The sequence below is a fragment of the Heterocephalus glaber genome, unplaced genomic scaffold (genome assembly GCF_053883595.1).
Source record: "Heterocephalus glaber isolate CG9 unplaced genomic scaffold, H.glaber_assembly_v1.0 deba00001472, whole genome shotgun sequence".
Classification (NCBI taxonomy): domain Eukaryota; kingdom Metazoa; phylum Chordata; class Mammalia; order Rodentia; family Bathyergidae; genus Heterocephalus; species Heterocephalus glaber.
In genome coordinates, this window is record NW_028258315.1 from 14,361,298 (window position 1) to 14,380,858 (window position 19,561).

The 19,561-nt window shown below is 45.7% G+C and overlaps 1 protein-coding gene across 2 annotated transcripts in view; it reads left to right on the top strand.

Moving 5' to 3' along the window:
- The first annotated feature begins 539 nt into the window (after positions 1-539).
- Jarid2 (jumonji and AT-rich interaction domain containing 2) overlaps positions 540-19,561 on the top strand; it is a 253,956-nt gene continuing 234,934 nt past the window's right edge. The window contains exon 1 of one of the 2 annotated variants that reach the window (XM_021260621.2): positions 540-1,166. In XM_021260621.2, the coding sequence (XP_021116280.2) occupies positions 1,122-1,166 (45 nt within the window). In that variant the 5' untranslated portion in view covers positions 540-1,121. The remainder of the gene's footprint in view (positions 1,167-19,561) is intronic. The other variant, XM_087181178.1, reaches the window with a different exon arrangement.

Genomic DNA, 19,561 nt, shown 5'->3' on the forward strand with positions numbered 1-19,561 from the left:
ACGCTGGGAATTGTAGTTCTCAGCTCCCGTGGCCATAGCCATTTTGTAGTCGGGGGACTACAACTTCCAGAAGATCAAGGGGACCATTCTAAGGTGCCCCGGGAATAGGAGGCTCTCCCCGGGGCCGGGCGTCCTGGGGCACTGGTCCCCAGCTGCCCGTCTGCAGGTAAACACGAGGGCAGAGGTTGGGGGTCGCTTGTGGCGGGTGTGGGGTGAGAGGCAAGCAGGGGAAAGGGGCTGAGGTGGAGCGACGGAGCGTGCCATGCATTGAGCTAGGGAGTCTCTCTCAATTCCGCTCCTGGGCTCGGCGTGGGAGCGATCTGGGAAGGGATGTCCGAGAAGGGTCTGTGAAGGGCTCTCGGGTATCTAGTCGACAGGGCTGCCAGAGTCCTCTGGACTGGGCCAGGGGCGGTGGGCGCCGGGGTAGGCGGGCCCCCGGTGGTTGAGCTGTGGGAGTTTTCGGCTGGCGTGCGGCGGGGAATTAGCCGAGGAGCCCTAACTTGTATAAAAGCAGAGTCCATTTAAAGTTGGGCTGGATAGCCTCTTTCTCATTGGTCAGGGCGCTTGGAAAAAAGAGACTCGGCGAGCCCTCGCCGTGGTGCTCCGCCGCCGCCGCCGCCGCCGCCGCTGGAGTTGACTCTTCTCGCACTGCTGCTGCAGCACAAACGTGACTTCCAACATTTTTTATTTATCTTTCCCTTTTCTTTTCCAAGATGTAACTACAGATCAGACACTAAGGACCTTCACGTTTCGCTGATGTAGTTTTTGGAGGAAAAAAGGGGGGGAGTGAAGGGCGTCGGTTTTTTTCTTCTTTTTTTCTTTTTTTTTGTGTTGTATGTGTTTCGGGGGAAATTTTCCATTATGAGTGTTTTACTAAAGTGAATTTTTTTTTTTGTTTGCTTCGTTCGTCTTTGGCTCTTGTTTTTGTTTTTTTTCCTTCCCAATTTCGGATTTATTTCAAGGCGAATCTGGCTTTGGGGAAAGAGGAAGAAAAGTCGGATTACAAGATCAACCACCACCAACAACAATAAAAACCACCAGGATATTTTTTTGCAAATTTCTGACGGCTTTAAATTCATGAAGCAATTGTCCCCTTTTGCAATCAGCATTTGGATCTCAGAATGAGTAAGGAAAGACCCAAGAGGAATATCATTCAGAAGAAATACGTAAGTGCTCCTAACAACACATCCTTTGACTTGCAGTTTTAAGCAATGGCTGTGAATGTCAAGTTTATAGATAATTCTGCAGCTGAGGGGTTTTAAACACAGCGTCCGGTAAGGTTGTTTCTTTCTTTTCTGAAAGAGGGCTTTTCAGACAAAGTCGTGTCTGCCTAGTTTGGTTGAAAAAAAAGATTGGTGTAGAGATACCTCAGGTGAATAAATTGACCTCGAATGACACAACCATAATCTAGTTTTAGATGAAAGGCAAGGGATTTTGGGAGAGTTTGGGGTAGGGGGTTGGCTGCGGTAATGTAACTAAACTGCATTCTCGGGCGGATTTGGTCCCGTATTGCACTTTGCATGCAAATGAGCCTGTGTTATTATTATTAATGTTATTGGGAACATCGTGTAAGGCGTGTGTTGGAAGAAGCCCTTTAAGTTGCAATCGAGGGTCCGATGATGGCGATCTTCTTGCACTGGTACATCAAATTTTATGTATGTGGTCGTTTGGGCTTATCTGGTTTGCTACATAAACCAGTTAGGAATCATGTTACAGCGAATGGATTTGTTGGGATTGACTTTAATAATGAGGCTGGTTTTGTTTAATTCATGGTTTGCAGTTTTTGTAGAAAAAGGCACACAGTATGGCTAATGTTTCTAACTATGTATGTGAATGCATGTGTAAGTGACTACAAATAATTTAACTGGGCTTCTGAAATTAGGTGATTATTCCGAGATTTAAGTGGTCTGGAATAGTTATATTTGTTTTGTGCATAGTACAGCTACGTTTTGATTGGCATGATGTTTTTGTTTTGTGTGTGGTGCCTTTTTTTAAGTTAGGGGGGAGGGAGCAAAGAGGGGGACCGAGGGATTAACCATATATGCTCTCAAGTGATCGGTGATTAGCTGCATGCTTTAAAGCAAAGAACTCATTTTTCCACGCAGAAAAAGGCCAAATGAGCATACATAAGGAATAATGCAACGTTACAAGAAAGTTTTATTTAACTCGAGTCGACAAATTGGTGTTAATATTTACCCTTTCTGATCTGTGTGGAGTGTGTAATGGGAGATGACCTTCGGGGCAGTGGTTCTGTAAAAAATATATTTAATGGAAAAGCTGAATGCCCCTTCTGGAGGGCCGATCCTAATCTAGACACGTAAACTTCAACTGTGAAAGAAATGCAAGGTTAAATAATCAAGCTCAACTTACAAAGCTGTTCCATAAAGAATTTAAGAATTAAAATACATCCGCATTGCAGAGGGCTGGGCAGAATGCAATGGACTCGTTTCAACTCGGGCTGTACAAACTGCACGGGGACAACCTCGCCTGTGAGCGTGGACGCCTTCCCCCGGCACGTCCGTTTCGGATGCAGCCACAAAGCAGATGGGGTAGAACTTGGACAAGGACCGCCCCCCTCCCGTCCCGGACCTCGTTAAGTTGGAGAGCAGCGCGGGGTGGGTTTTTTTGTTGCTGGTGGCCGGCGGATCGTGTGGGGTTCCGGCGGACGGCGGCCGCGGAAGGCAGAGCATGAGTTCCCGTTGCGGGAGAGGAGCCTGGGTCCCCGGAGTACTGGAGCCGGCGGCGGCGGCGGCGGCGGCGGCGGGAGCGGTGGGGAGGGCGCGCGGGGGTCGCGCCGGGCTCGGCGGGGCCGGGCAGGCGGGCGCGCGCACGGCCTGTAGGGGGCGGACTCGGGGCTCGGACGCCCCGGGCTGGCCCAGCTGGCGGGCGGGCGCGTGGGTGGGGCGCGGGGCCGACTGGGCCCGCGGGAGGGGAGCGGCGAGCGCGCGGGGGCGTGCCGGGGAGGGGGCGCGCGGCGCACAGCTGCAGCGGGCGCCCCCCGCCGCGCGCACGGCCGAGCATGGCGGCCGCCCCGCGGGCTCCCCGAGGCCCTGCCCGCCGGCGCGGCGCAGGCTCGGAGCAACAGGTTAAGTCGGCGAGACGTCAGCGCGCCCCCTCCCTGCCCCCGGACTCCCCCGCGAGCCCGCGCCCTCGCCTTCCCGGGCTCCCTCCGCCCCCCGCGGCTCCCGGTTCCGGGAGCGGCCGCGTTCTGTTGTCATTGTGACGTCACAAAGGGACGGGCCCGGGTGGAACCTTCCCCTCCTCCGTGACGTCAGAAGTCGGGCGGGAGGTTCCAGGCGCAGCGGGCTGCCTGGGGCGGAGGGAGCGCGGGCGGGGGCTGCGGCGGAGCGGGGCTGTGGCGGGGGCGGAGGAGGAGGAGGATGCGCCGGGCCCCTGCTTTCCGCCCCGGTGTGCCGCGCGTCCCCCCAGGTGAGCGCTGAGGAGCCCTCGGTCCTCAAACCAGTGCCACCGGACCTTGTGCTGATGCCACTTAGCGGGTGGGGAGCAGGGAGGAGGCGGCTCCTTTCTGCAGGAATGTCTTCACTTCCTCAGTTCCAGGTTTCCTGATGCTATTGCATTACTGCCGCTATTGCTTTGCTGCTGTGGTCCTCTCGCCAGAGCTGTTGAAAACCGAGGAAACTGCGTTTGGGGAAGGCTTTGCTTTGTGGGAGGACCCTGTGGTGGATTCGGCCACTTTGTCACTTTAAGTCGTGTTGGGATTGTCTTGGCAGGATGTGGCAGGTTGCCTTTCAGGGGGATGCCACACATGAACAGCTGTTAGTCTTTCTGGAAGCCTTGGGGGTATCACGGTTGCGGGGTGGGGGGACCCCCACCATGGTTCTGTCAGGTCTTTGCCTGTGGAGGTCCGGAGAGAGGAGAGACTTTCTACGTAGAGCACAAGATTGTTGAGTCGAAAGGATGCTCTGGGTTTAGTTCTTTCTAGCAGAACAAATGGCTCACATTCTACCACTATCACTTTTCGTTAAAATGGGAAAAGTAATACGTGGCTTTGTTACTTTACTAAGTTGGATGGGTGGAAAATGTAAAACACAACGCTGCTTTGTAATCCGGCAGCATTATGGCTTGAGCTGGTAGAAGGCAGCACCAGCACGCTGCCTGCAATTGGTCTCAAAAGCCTTAGCTGCCTGCCGAGCTGCCATTTAGTTTATTGCCTTAGCGAAGCACAGTTAGGGGGTGTGATTATCGATGGTAGGCTTTGGGAGAAATGATTGTTGTATTTCTTACTAAATGATGTCCTTGAGAAACTCATAAATTGGAATATAATCCTCTCTTAATTGTGTTGGGCACAACTCCCACTACAGTACCTTAAATAACTAGAAACATTTGCCTTTTTGAGCCCTAATCCACTTGGACAATAAAACAGTTGCATGTCTTGCTCTATGGATATTTTCTGCTATTTCTATCACTCCACCATTAACCAATAATTAACCAATTATTCTTAGAATAACAGGATATCCAGACTTTACAACCATTTTGGTCTTAGTGTTACAGCAGGTATTAGCTTGAAATAAAGAAAATTTCTGTCACAGATCTGATTCATGAAGTTGGCATGAAAACAAATTACCAGTTTGATTTCTAGGGCAGTACAAACAGTTTTGCCACTAGGCTCTAAGTTTTCAAGTATCTAGTTTTCCTGATAAAAAAAGTGCAGTGTGATTAAAAACGATGTTTACCTTATCAGATTCAAAAGCAGGATTTGTTATACTACCTATAAAGTTGGAAAGAGCAGAAGAGTAGAAAGAGTTATGCTAATGTAAAGATATTGCATTTATAGCTTTTTGTTTTTTATTCTTTCCCCATTTACAAAAAATTGTGCAATCAGGTTATTTTTGCTGATCTGGGGGAAAGAACTTGCATGGGTTATTTAATTGCCACATTTTTCCTTTCCTGGGGCATTCCGATGGCTTTCAATCTTGTTTCTAGTAGTGTAAAACCTTGCCATTTTCTCTTTTTTTTTTTTGCAATACTAAGAATTGAACCCAGGGCTTTTCCCCCGAGTTACATCCATCCCCTCCCCTTTATATTTTGAAGGTCTTTCTAAGTCACTAAATTGACCAAGTTGGGCTCCAATTTGCCATCCTCCTACTTTAGCTTCAGAAAATGCTGGGATTACAGACATCTACCACCATGCCTGGCTAACTTTGCCATTTTCATGTTAAGTTTAGGCAGAGGCAATTTAACAACTTGCACTGTACTGAGAGTAGTGTATAGAGAGGGTACAGAAGTAATGCAGTCAGTCTCAAAGTTTGTCACTAGGACCAGGGATTTAGCTCAGTGGTTCTGGTGCCTGACTCCCAAGCATAAGGTCCCGAGTTCGATCCCTGGTACCAAAAAAAAAAAGTTTGTCACTAAAATTTAAGATGAAAAATAAAATGCCTAAGTAGTCCAGTTGTCCAACTTGGGTTATTACTACCTGGGTTATTATTACCTTACTGTACACTGATATTGTACTTGTGTGTCCCCATTGCCACTGGTCCAAATAGCCAGCTGGAATTGTTTTTTTCATTTAATTTTATTTTTTGGTACTAGGGATCGAACTCAGGACCTTATGCTTGCAAGGCAGGCAGTGGAACTACTGAGCTAAATCCCCGGGCCCCAGCTGTACTTAGAGGATATAATGGATATTTTTCCCTACAGTTGGTTAGACCTCAACTGGTTTTGGTGGGTTGAGGTGATTGGTGATCGGGTACTTGGAAATGACTCTAGTGTTAAAATATGCCTGCTCAAAAGTTAAACTATCTTTCTTCAGAACAAGATGACCTATTGGAGTATATAACTCGTGTCTGTTACACTCATGGAACTGTTTTATTTCCTTTCCAAGAAGACAAGGGGAAAAAATCATACTAAGCCTAGTATGTAAAGGCTGAATTTAGGAGTATGTGAGAGGAGTCGGACTCCTGATTTGTTCTAGAATTTTGATTGCATTGCTTTCATCCCTTCTATTCTGGGCCCTCATCTCCCCAGGATTACAGTGTCTGCCTTCCTAACCAGCTTCTGCCTACCCAGCCCACTTGCCCTTGGGCACCGGATATGCTGGCTGATGCCCCAGCAGCAGCTCTGGCCAATGGGCAGCCTGGGTGCTGCAGTCCCCTTTGGCTCCCTCCCTACCAGAAATCTTGCCAAATGCCAGTTGTTTGTTCCCAAATCTGGTTATTCCAGTTGGATTTATTATTGTAATTATAATTAAATATTATGTAAACCTTGAAGTAAGTGTGAAAATAGTGGATTTCTGTGAAAACTACATTGAAAACTTGATAAAAGTCAGTTACTTAAAAAAAGTTATGGGCAGGGGCCAGGGATTTAGCTCAGTGGTTTCGCCGCCTGCTGCGCAAGCGCAAGTACCCAAGTTTGATCCCCGGTACCGAAAAAGTTTTGGGCAAAAGATTTTGGGATTCTTCACACATTGCTTTCTAAGTCATCACTTCCCTACCTACCTTTTTGTGGTGCTAGAGATGAAATCCAGGGTTGAATCCAGGGCTGAACCCAGGGTGTTAGGTACACATTCTACCAGCAAGTTGCTACTCCATGCCCGCAGACTCCAGATTCATTCCCTTTTAGACCCAAATTTCAGTTATATTTCATGAAAACTTCAACAAAAATACATACTGTGGAACAGTTCTCAAAGAAGAGTCATACTCAGAAATGAGAACATGGCCATATATGAAAAGATTAGTAACTGGAAGTAGTACATTTGTGTACTTCAGTTAAAATGCCATGATTATCTTTTTTTTTGTTTTGTTTTGTACCGGGAATCAAACTCAGGACCTTTCGCTTGCAAGGCAGGCGCAGTGCCATTGAGCTAAATCCTTGGCCTCCTGGGCTTTTTAATGAGGGTTTTTTCATTGAGTTCTGATTTGGAATGAGATCATAGAAAGTGTAGTTGACTCCTGTAGCCAACAACGACCACTGACTACTGGTGGCACTGTCTTGCCACTACCGGGACATTTGGCTGACACTTGCAGGTAGGCGTTTCCTTTCTTGCTCTCGTAGAGTCCGGTGTCTAGGGTTGGAAGGGGCCTATGTTTGCCCAGGTGGCAGCCTCTAGGTCAGGCCTGAGGGAACAGGCAGAGTTGGGAAACCTAGGCCTCCAGGTGTCTGGGTTTCTTCCCGCTCGTGGCTTGTCTGCCCCGGATGTTACTGCTGTTGTGAGGACTCCGCCCACCTCCCTTGGGGTTCTCTGCCCTTTGAAGATGTGGGCTAGAAGCGCCTGGATTGTAGAAGACACTTTTAGTTAGATGTCCACACAACACCTGCCCTTTTGAGCATTGTGAGGAGAAGACCTAGTCAGTTCTGAAATAACCGCCCACGTTATGATTTCCAGAGCAAGTTGACATGAGAGAAAAGGGGCTTTTGAGTCCATTTTACAGAAGAGAAACCCAGCTGTCTCCTCCAGAGGTTTTTCAGTTCAGATGAAATGGAGGTGAAGTGCATCATCCCTGTAGCCCTGCGAAGGGCAGAAAAGGCCGAGGAAGGGGCTCTTGGGAGCCTTTGGAGAGGCTTTTTGCCTGAGAAATGAGGGAAATGAGTGACTTTTTGGTACTGGGGATTAAACTCAGGACCTTGCGCTCTCGAGGCAGGTGGCAGAACCACTGAGCTAAATCCCGGGCCCAGGAAGTGAGTGATTTTTGTCAGCTTCCAAAAACCAGAAGCTTATCAGTTTCTACTGTGTGTTGCTGTTTTTTGTTTTTGTTTTTGTTTTTTGAGTCACTCTTTGTGGTTCAGGCTGTCCTCACACACACCAAGTAGCCCCACTTTGGTCTCGAATTTGTGGCGATACTCCTGCAGCAGCCTCCTGAGTACTGGGATTATTGTAGGCCACCACCCTGGGCTCTGTTGGTTGTTTTTAAAGGCACCAGTTGGTGGAGCTACCTGCTTTATCCCAGCTGGCTGTCTCTTTGAGTCATTGTTGGAAGAATAGATCTCAGTACACTTCGGGACTGGCTGGCTTGAGCTCAGTAGTTTTGCAGTTGCCCCCACCACACCCTTTGGTGACCTGAGGGCTGCGGTTCTCCCTGCTTCCAGGACCAGGTTTGCTTTCCCAGGGCTGTTGATAGTGGTGTCAGTACCTTGCCTCAGGCTGTTGTATTGTTGCCCCGACCCTGCTGTTAGAGGACAGACCGTGGGGCACAGGGGAAAGTCATGCATTTGCCCTTGGTCCTCACCAGGGCCTGAGGCATCCACTAAAGACTCTAGATGTGTTGATGAAGCCATCTGAGCAATGGGAACATTGTAATTATTCACATATTCATAAGGATACTTCCAGTGTTCAAGAGCAGGAATCGTATTAGAGATGAGGCTAGGGGCCGGAGATTTAGCTCAGTGGTTCCGCCGCCTGCCTCACAAGCGGAAGGACCTGAGTTCAATCCCCGGTACCAAAAAAAAAAAAAAAAAAAGATGAGGCTGCCTGAAAGCCCTAAATTGGTGTTTCAAGTTCTCATTTTGAGGGTCTTCTGTAAAGTTCTACTAATCCATGAAGAAGACTAGTAGTGAGCGCTGAGATATGGTCAACAGCAGTGTTGAGTTACCGTGACTCCTAGAAGGCAAAAGATGCATTGCTAAAATTTTGCCCTTCTGTATTTGCAGTAAGGCTGTTCCCCATCCACACTGTGTTATAGAAACACCAGCAGCTTTTTTACTGGGTGGGGTGAGCTGTGAGACAAGGGTTGTTGTCAGGAGACAGCCTTCTGGTTTACTGGGACAGCAGCCCAGGTATTTCTGTTGACTGAATTGGCCCACAAAATGTGGGAGACCTTTTGGCATCTGTTTTATTGCTCTCTTAAAATCTGGGTGGTTCTTTCTCCATTATTTCCTAACCACCATGTTAGTGAGGGTTTGGGCTACAATAGTTGAGTGTATTATCTCTTGCTTCTCATTTCTGCCAGCTGTTGAAGTGTTTGTGCCTGTGGGGACAGAAACAGTTGCCAGGAGGAAATGAGAAGGGATTAGGACTGAGCATGTGTTTCTTGCGTTTCTTCCTTCCATAGATTTGCAGAAGGGAGGTGGAATGAATGCTTATTCTGTTAACAGAGTGTTGGCTGTGTGTGTGTGTGTGTGTGTGTGTGTGTGTGTGGTACTAGGTATTGAACTCGGGGTCTTCACATTCCCAGTCCTTTACTTTTTTTTTTGTAACAGAGTCTTGCTAGGTCACTAAGGTGCTCAGGCTGGGCTTGAACTTGTGATCTTCTGTCTCAAGCCTCTTATTTTGAATATACAGAGTAGTTCTGCAATAATGGACGAAGTTGGGAAGATGAGCTGAGTTCAAGTTTGGGTTTGTGTTAAACTGGCTGGGTGACCCTGGGCAAGCTATACAACCTCGCTGAGCTATTTCTTCATCTGGACAGTTTGTTCCATGCACCTTACAGGCTTGTTGCTGGGGGAGCCAGGGAGTTTTTTGATGCAAAAGCATTTTGTAAACTGCATACTGCTGCACAAATGCTCAAGGTATTATTACACAGTTGGAAATCGCCAATTTGGAGACGTCAGGCCTGCTCGTGGCCTTCCTAGCTGACTCAGAAATAAATGAATCCAATGAACTTGGAGCAAGCAGCAGAACCACTGTGGGATTTAGAACAAGGCTTTGAAGAGTAGGTGATGCAATGCTACCTCCTACTTCCACCTCCTCCACCCTCACCCTGTGTTGGTTGTTGAATGTCTGCTGTATCAGCCAACACTTGATGCTCAAACGTGTCTGGGTGGTTAATTAGAAAGAGGGCTAGATTGAGGGCTTTTTGTTTGTTTGTTTCTGAGACAAAGTTTCCCTGTGTCATTCAGACTGGCCTGGTACTCACTTTGTAGCCTGGTAGCTCCATGGTCACAGGCATGTGCTAACATGCCTGGCGAGAATGAAGATAGAGTGGTGCTGAATGGTATGAAGATATTTAACCAGGATGTTTAAAATACAGTAGATCTTGAGGGGATAATCCTTGAAATTGCAGATCTGATCATGATCCTTCTGTGGCTGCTTGTGGCCTTCACGATCAAGTGTAAACTGATTTCTCAGTTCAGCATGAAAACCCTTTTTTCTCTACTTTGGGATTATCCGTACTCCGTCCACATGCAGTGGGTTTAAACTGAGTCCAGCTTCTAAATGTGCAAGCTCTGGTCCTTAACTTGCCCAGAGGATGGGTTTCCTGCGCCCCCTGTGGCTCTCTGGGACTGTGGGATGGCCTTCTGTTCCCTCCCCAAGTTGGGCAGAGCCAGGCTTTGTGTTGCACAGATTCCTTGTACTGTACTTCTCCTCAGTGCAGTTGTTTACGTGTCTCTCACCTTATTCACCTCTGAATGAGTAGGGGTTGATTTTTAGAAGTCCTCGTGAGTCAGTGTTAATATCTTGCACATAGTACACAATCAAGAAATACTTGAGGGCTGGAGATTTAGCTCTGTGGTGCTGCCACCTGCCTCCTAAACACAAGGTCCTGAGTTTGATCCTTGGTACCAAAAAAAAAAAGAAAAAGAAATACTTGAGTTCAAGCTTTTGTTGATGTATATCAGTTACTGCTTAGTAGTGGGAGGGAATTGTGGCACTAATAGGAAACTGTGGAGTTCGCTTATCAGAGTTTCAGACTCCTTTAACAGTAAAAAAATTTTTTTTTTCAGTATTGGAGTTTGAAATAGGACCTTTGTGCTGAACTGTATCTCTAGCTCCTTTTTATTTTGACATAGGGTCTTGCTAAGTCACTAAGTTGCCCAGGCTGGGCTGGAACTTGGCGAGCCTCCTGCCTCAACTTCCCTTAATTTAACCCCTGTCCTGTTTACAACTGGTTGCAGATCACGCATGTTTAGCAGAGGCACCCAGGGTGTGAAATTCAGTCCCCTACAGAGTACTAGAAGGCACTCCCTGTTGGGGCCTTTGGACAGATCCTTTTGATACGCTTCCTTCCAGGTACAGGAACCTTCTTAGTTATCCATGGTAACTGCAGTACAGTAATTGATTCATTTTCATGGAGAAGTAAAATTCACATATAATCCCCATACCTACTTAAGTCACTAGCATTTCCTTTGGTAAACGTGGCTTTCTTGCTTTCTACGAAATCATTCCAATCACATAGAAATTATTGAAATCAAATACTGGGCATATCCACTTGTAGATGTATAGTTTTACATTCATGGGCCCATTATCTGCTTTTTGCATTTACATCTTACCTGAAATTATCAGAATACAATCATTTGTAATGGTTACAAGGCACTTGGTTGACATACAGTTGTCCCTTCACCTGTCCCTCTCAATGGCTTTCCCACAGGATTAGGGCTGTTGCACAAAATGATGTATTGTGCAGCATGCTTTGTGTCTTTTTTGCATTTAACACAGAATTCCTCAGCGTGGAATTACTGACTCAGAAGTACCTGGGTTTCCTTTTTGACCCCCTGTACATCTCTTCCTTGGAGCGATGCTGTGTTAATTTACGGTTCCACACACAGTGCATGTTAGGCCAGCGGGTTTGTTTGTTTGCTGGCTTTTAAAAACCAATAGAAGCACTTGTAACGAGTAGTAAAGATGTCAGTTGAGTTTTATTTAAGTTTCTATTTTCTTTCCTCGTCCTCTCTCAGGGCATTTAGAACTAAATTAGATAAGATATGTGAAAGCACTTTGTAAAACAAAATTGTTCTAAACACAATGTGTTATTAGTCAGAAGGGCTGCGGTAGTGAAGGGAAGGTGATGGCTAGTACAATTGTACAATTAAATTTCTAAAATATTTATTAGGTTCTTTTTTTGTATGAAGACATGGGAGGTACTTAAGTAATAAAGATGACCCAGAATCACATGTGTTTGCATATGTGATTTCAGTCTTGTTTTTTGTGGTGGCCTTTGTGTAGTTACAAAGGTCTCTTTGGGCTGTGGTTTGGAATATCTCTCAGTTAAATACAGCAACTTGTCTTTTTCTCCTCCCACTTGTTTTTTTCGGTGATATTGGGCATTGAATTCAGAGCTTTATATTGAGTTATGCCCCCAGCCCTGTTTTATTTTATTTTTTGTTTTGAGACAGTGTCTCACTAAATCACTAAGTTGCCCGTGCTGGGCTTGAACTTGTGATTCCCTCTTCTTTGTCTCGCAGAGTGCTGGGATTACAGTTGTGTGCCGCCATGTCCCTTTGGAATTAGGTATTTGCAAGTATGATACTGCCCTCATCCTGAGAGAATTGAGTTTTTAATTAACAGCAAAAAATAGCAAAACACCAGGAAAAAAGCATTGGCTTTGGGATCAGGCTGAAGTTGAGGATTTTGACTCTGTGTACATATTGGTGAATTTTTTTGTTTTGTTTTTGGAGACAGGGTCTCACAGTGTGGTTCAGGCTGGCCTCAGACTTGCAGTGCTCCTCCTGCCTTAGCTTCCCAAGTGCTGGGATTGGACTCCCCAGCAGTACCATACCCTGCTACATGTTGGTAATCTTAGTTGAATCACTTAACCTTTCAGTATCTCCATTTATAAAATGGGGAGAATTACAGCCTCACTGTTGGTCTCTCAAGGTCATTTAGGGGGCAGAATGGAATATGAAGTGCTTTTTAAACAGTCACTAGCTAGACCGTGGTATTCTAAGTCCTGTGGGCCTTTGTGGCCATAATTCTCCAAGGTCAGGGTTGAAGAGAGAGCAGTGTTTCTGGGTCAGTGCTGACTTCCTCATATTCCAGTTGTGTGAGGAAAATGATAGAAATTAAAATACAGGCGCTCGGCACTTTCTTACCCAGGCGTGGCTTTTTTTCCTGATTTATGGTAAAATTCAGTGATTAATGGATTTTTGTTGCCTTCTGTGCCCTCCACCCTGGTTTGTCTGGTGGCAAAGGAGAAGCAGCTAACAATGTACTCGTGACTGATAATGCCAGGTGGATTAAGGTCTGTGGCGCTCACCTCTGGGTGTGTCTGGGTGGATTTCCGCAGTTTGCAGCCACCAGGACCTGCAAGACTTTTACGTTGTCCCTTCTCTGGCACTGTTCCCTGCTCTGCTTCCCGGCTGCCATGAACTCAGCAGCTTTGCTCCTCCATGTCCTTCCCTCCAGGTATGTCTGTCTTGGAGCCAGCTCCTCATGGGCTGAAACCGTGAACAGACAAAACCTTTCCCTGGGCCGGGGATTTAGCTCAGTGGTTTCGCTGCCTGCTGTGCAAGCACAAGGACCCGAGTTCGATCCCCGGTACCAAACAAAAAAACAAACGAAAAAAACCTTTCCCTCTCCCAGTTGTGGGTATCACGTTTTATGTCTCAGTGATGAAAGTCAACCAGTACGGTACTTCTGGACTAACTTCTTTGCCTTCCGTTTTCATTTTTCCAGCCAAGATGTCCCTTTAGAGATGAGGTGGAACTTAATGCTCATTAGTTTTACCAGGATTGTTCCCTTTCTCATTCTTGGGCTGCTCAGAGCACTACAGCCCCATTTGTTCTATTTTCAGTTTGTGCTAATGTCTTGATGTTGGAGGATGAAAGAGCCAATGTGAGTGAAGGCATTTAATAAGGAGTTGTGGTCTGGGCTCCCAGTTAAATTGGTAGCACGTGGTTTTCATCTGCCTTTGCTTGAGCTGTGACATCACAAAACTTGGCCCTACATGCATGCCACATGATTCCTTTTTAGACAGATGATTCTGAGTGGCAGAGGCCACTGCCCTTGATAGATGCCAAACGCATGGTGGACTTGGTTTCTTACATTTGAAGGTCATGAAATACGGGCTCTGCAAAGATTGTTGCTGTGCTTTTAGGAAAGGCTTTGGAGGGGTGTGGCAGAGAACAAGAACATGCCACTTTACTAATGAGCCTGAGTATTTTACTGTGATTTTAACATTATGATTCTAGCCACTTCTCAGCTACTTCGCTAAGGCTTGTAGTTGATCTGAGCTACATCCCTAGCCCTTTTTAAAAAAATAATTTGAGGGCCAGAGGATTTAGCTCAGTGGCATTGTGCCTGCTTCGAAAGCTCAAGGTCCTGAGTTCAATCCCCAGGACTGGAAAAAAAAAATTGGAGTCAGGGTCTTGCTAAATTGCCCAGGCTGGGCTCGAAATTGTAATCCTTCTATTCAACCTGGTGGGATTACTGGTTTGCACCCCTGTGCCCTGCTCTATTTTATATATATCACACATCGTTCCGAAAAGGATTTCAAAACACAATGAACTGTCACCCCAGGAACAATTTTTACTTCGATCTAAGGTTTGAAACTTTTCTAACTTTGAAAAGTGACAAATCAGATTAAAATATGGGCAGTGATTAGTTGTCCTTCTCAAATCAGCAATGTTTGAGGCTGAGCAATTTGTTGTTTCAGCTTTGAAAACTTGACCTGAAGCTGTAATTAAAGCCGAGTTTCCGTAAGCAGTTATTGGCAGTGACACCTTACAGAACTTTTAATCTGGAAGAATTTTAGAGGTAGATGAAAGTAATCCCCAGTAGTGATTGCCTTCTCCAGTGGCAGAGATCAGATTTCTTTCTAAATGCCAGTGCAGTTTATCACTTCTTTCCACAGTGGTGGGGATCCGGGAAGGTCTAGATATAATAATGAACTTCTGAGCTCCAGTAACGCTGGAGGGAGAGATTGGTGGGTTTACTGCACGAGTCAGTGCACTGTGTCTTTAAAAATGTTTTCAGATACTCATTCTGTATTGTAATCCTCAAAACTACTGTTAGGGTTCCAAACCACTGTGGTTTCAACTTAGCTGGAATCTGAAAGGTGGCTGACAGAGTGAAAGGAAACCTCCTTTAAATAAGGAACATATTTGGCTTGCCTGATTGTCCCAGACTCTGGGCTCTGGGCACATCTAAGGCATGGGCCAAGTCTCAGGTTGAAGAGGTCAGGGATTGGACTTTCTCCCACAGCTCAGTATCAACACCAGCAATTAGTTGTGCAGAAAGTCCTGTACTAATGCAGACTTGCAGAGCTTCACGTTATACAGAGTTCTCAGCTAGATAAGGACTGCAGTACCACACACTACTGTACTGCACTGTACCTAGTATAAGTCAGAATTCTGATCCTAATAAAATGGAGTTTCTCCAGGCCCTGGTAAGCTGGAGTGCATTGGGCGGTGGAGAGGATCGGTCAGACTGGGAAATATCTGAAGCTACAGCATATTGTTTTTTCCTCCTCTTTTTCCATTCCCTGCTTTAATTAGGTGATGCGTTTGCAGTCTAACGCTGACATACCCCAGGATGAAACACATTTTCTATTCAACAAAGCCCTTTTCCCCCTTCGTCTGTGAGACTGGCTGAAGTTGTCATGTTATTTCTTCTCAGAATTTATTGGAGCAGTAGGCAAATCCTCTTGGGAGTATAAATAATGATGATTATAAAGAACAGTCAGTTTACCAAGGAAGGCCATTATCTTTGACTTGTAAAGCTTTTATAGCCAAACATTGTTTGCTTACAGTTGTTTAATACAAACGAAGACCTTAATGGTACCTATTGTAAGAGGGGAGTCCTTTTCCTCCTTTTCTACATGGAGGTCATCCCAATAAAGACCAGATGTCACCTTGTCCAAGCACGACAGACAGCTTGTTTCTCTAGACAGGCATCATATACCCTCCACCAAGGCCTTGGGGGCTGCTTTCTCTTTCAAGGAATCTGGTTCCTGGTTGCTTCCCCCTCCCAACAAGAAATAATCCTCCCAGGGGAATGGGGGGAAAAAAAAGAACCAACAGAGATTATGTAAAGGTACAAATTTCCAATGATGAATATCATTATATTGTATACCTAAAATGTACCAATAAAATTAATAATAAATAATCCTCCCTGCCTAGTGTCAAAGGTTTCCAAATCTGATAATTAGTACAGTACTTACTCCCTCCACCCCCTTTCAGTACTGTGGATTGAATGAACCCAGGGCCTCACACAAGTTAGTTAAATGCTGAGCTACATCCCCTGCTGCATTTATTTCTTGAGATGGTCTCGCTGTGTTGCCCAGGCTGGTCTTGAACACCTGGGCTCATGTTATCTTCAGGCCTCAACCTTCTGAGTAGGTGGAACTACAGGCAGGAGCCACCACACCTTGATAGCTGGCTTGCATGCCCTCTACCACTGAGCTAAACCCCCCAGCCCCGTAGCGCTGTGATCTATAGTACTGTAATTAGCAAAGTGTCAGCTCTTTAGCCTTTTTTTTTTTTTTTTAGTTCTCTCACATTGCCAAGTTATTCTAGTTCTCCGGGCAGTTCTGGTTTTTTTTTTTTTTTTTTTTGGCTGTGTTAGTGGTAGTTTAAGATGAGAGTTCAAGATGAGAGGGCTTTTGGGCATCTCGTTCTTTCCCCTCTGCAATTTTGGACACAAATGTGATTTCTCTTTTAAACAATTCCATGTTTTTGAGTATGTTCATAGAGTTGTGCAACCATTACCATGATCAATTTTAGAACATTTTCATCACTCCAGAAAGAAATTTCACACCCAGTGGTGGTCTCTTCCCATTTCACTCCAGTTCCCACAGCCTCAGGCGACCACTAATCTGTCTCTGAGGATTTGCTTCTTCTGGATATTTCCCACGAATATAACCATATGTGGCCTTCTGTGACAGGCCTCTTGCATGGAACAGGGATGATTATCAGAAACATTATATTGTAGCATGTATCAGTATTTCCCTTTTTAAAAAAGCATTGGGATAAAACTCACTGAGTTATATCTCCAGCCCTTTTAACTTTTATATATTTTTTATCTTACGTTATTTATTTTGAGACAGGGTCTCCCTAAGTCTCTGAATTGCCAGCCTAGGTTCGAATTTGTAGTCTTCCTGCCTCAGCTTCCTAGAGTATTTTTGGAGATAGGATCTTGGCTAAGTTGCCCAGGGTGGCCTAGACCTTGAAATCCTCCTGCCTTAGCCTGCTGAGTAGTGGGCATTGTAGCTGTGCAGCACAAAGCTATTTACTTCTTTTCTAAAACCTTAGTCCTACTCTGTGTTGTATCTAGCACCTGTTGGTTATACCCATCCATCAGCTATGGACAGTTTGGATTGTGTGACCTTTTTCCTGTTGTGAATATTTGCTAGTGTTTGTCTTAGAATATCTCAGGTTAGAAAAGAATGTCACTAGCTCACACACTGTAGTGAAGCCGATTCAGCTTCCGAGCCTCCTGTGTCCCCAGAGCAGTGTCGCACTGGACCCTCTGCTTCTGGGGCTCTTGCCTTGCCTTCGAGGAGGGGCAGCCCCTCCTCTCCTCACTGCCTGACGGCCACGCTTCACTCAGCCAGTAGCCTGATTTCCTCTACCCCTTTGCAAACTGTGAAGGCTGCTCACAAGCTTGTGTGAGCACCATGTGCTCCTCTTGGTTAGTGGTGAGACTTCCAGTTTTATCATGGGATGATTTACTTTCAGTGGGTGCTCAGGTGATTTCTGGGCTGTGCTTGTGGAACTTCAGAGAAATCTTTTCACTGTGTAGAGTTTTGGTTTCCCAGGGCCTGGCGCCTGTGCAAACTTGACTCTTGAGGGAAGGGCTTATTTCCCTTCCTTACCTTGTTTTTTTTTTCCTTTCCTTCACTTTCGAGTTTCTCATAGTTATCTGTAACATTCTTTGTCAGAGAACTATGGGGACCAGAAATTCTCCCTGATTTTCTTGTTCTTTCCCAGCTGGTTAAACCAAAAGTGCTTTTAAAATAAGCACCCTTCATAATGCACTCCTTTAAGAAATGGGAGTTCTTTTAAGAAAGAAGGGTGGTGACATATTTTCTTTTGATATTTCTGATTTAACAGGTTTATTCTCCCTGAGTTGGTGGGAAATTGTTAAAATGATATGGTCTCTTACTGGAGGCGGGCGATTTTTGCACATTTTTAAGTGCTCAGAGGAAGTGGGAGGCAGGGGAAGAGAAGTGGGGCTGTGAGGTTCCAAGTGGCACGTGGCCGCGTGGCCCGGGGAAGTGTTCTGTGCCAGGGTGGGCATGTCTTAGTGGGGATGGCTGTACCTTTCCTCAGAGGACTCCCGGGGATCGGAAGGTGAACAGCAGTGTGTCTGTGAGCATCTGGAATCTTATTACACAGAGCTCAAGTTCATCGTCAAGAAATTCTTTACTAGTGGTGTTAATCGTGCTTTTCACGTTCTCCAACTTTTCTGGAATGGCGTTTCTGTTCCAGATCGGCCCCTATGCTCAGGTCATTGATTTGCCTTACTTAATGGGGAGCTCCGACAGAGGTTGTATTCAATATTGTCTCTGTAGTGGCTAAAATAACCAAGAATTTATTAGTTTACATTCCTGCCTTAGTTTAAAAGCTAGGTGTGGGTCTGTAAATATCTGAACCGTTCATGTTTTAAACTCTGTATTTAACTGGAAATCTGTGTGTGATGTACCTATAACCTATACACGTACTTAGGCCTCTCAAAAAGAAACGCTGCATTCCTCTTCCTAAAATTAAAATTGCTTATTAGAGCTAATTTTAAGAATTGAGTTAGAACTGCCCTATAATGTAATGCAGGATATTTCCCAATAATGCCTAGGTTAACAATGATAGTCTTGCTGTATTGTGCAAAAAAGGCTTCTGTTCAGACCCAGCTGGGTTTCAGGCTTAATTCATTGCTCTATGGTGGGATCACCACAGCTGCTGTGGGGCCTTTACAAATGCAAAAAAGCTGTCAGTGTTTGTTTCATCAGCTGCATAAATGATGAGGCCAAGTTGAGGAATCCATTCCAGTGCGCAGTGTGCAGGCTGTAGCCATTATTGTTTACAGAATTAGTGTGTTGGAGCTTTAGAATAGTTGGCACATCGTCTGTGCTTTAAAAGCACAAGACTAAGGAATGGGACCAGTTGGTTGTCCTTGTAGTGTTGGCCCGATCCAGCCCAGGCCTTGTCTTTTAACAGTTACTCAGCTCTAGTCTAGCTGTGGGACTTAACCCCTAATTGGATGCAGTTGGGGCTGCTGAAGTCTTGTCCCTTTAGTTCTGCATCCCAAACTTAAGTTTGTATCTTTTTGTTTGTTTAAAGGCAGTTAGAGTTCCATAATTAAGGATTAAAGCCCTAAGCCTCCTCACAGCTCTAAAGGGGTGTGGCTGTTAGCTGAGCCTTCAGTACCTGTGCAGTAACATTCCAGATTTGGCCCTGTGGCATTGATTTTTCGAAGTGATACTTCTTTGGGAATTGCCCGCCCCCATGGACACAGAAGTTGTAGCCAGCTTCTTGACTGCCAAAAGACCCACTGGACAGCTCACTTCACAAGCCAAGAAGGGTTGGCTCTGCGGTCTTAACAGCACGAAGTGGTCTTTCCTTAGGTACTGGTGAGCTGTGGCTCATGTCCAGTTCCTTTTGGGCTGGGCAAGCAGGACACTGGGACCAGCATCCACGGACTTCCACAGGTACTGTCTGTCCAGCTCCCCTTTCCTTTTCTTTCTTTCTGTGGTGTTGAGGATGGAACCCAGGGCCTCACGCATGCTAAACATGTACTGTACTGCTCCTTTCATTTTAACCTAGTGTATTTTCAGACCTTTTTAAGCTCAAGGGTCTTTGCAGAAGTTCTCCCTCCTTGGAAGATGGAGAGCCTGAATGTTGGCCTGAATGTTGATGGTTTTAAAGAGTGGAGTTTGTCAGGCCTTGTAGTCAACTTGGATGAATAATTGTGCTTCCTTTCAGCCGGAAAGGCCTCAGAATGCACTCCTATATTCAT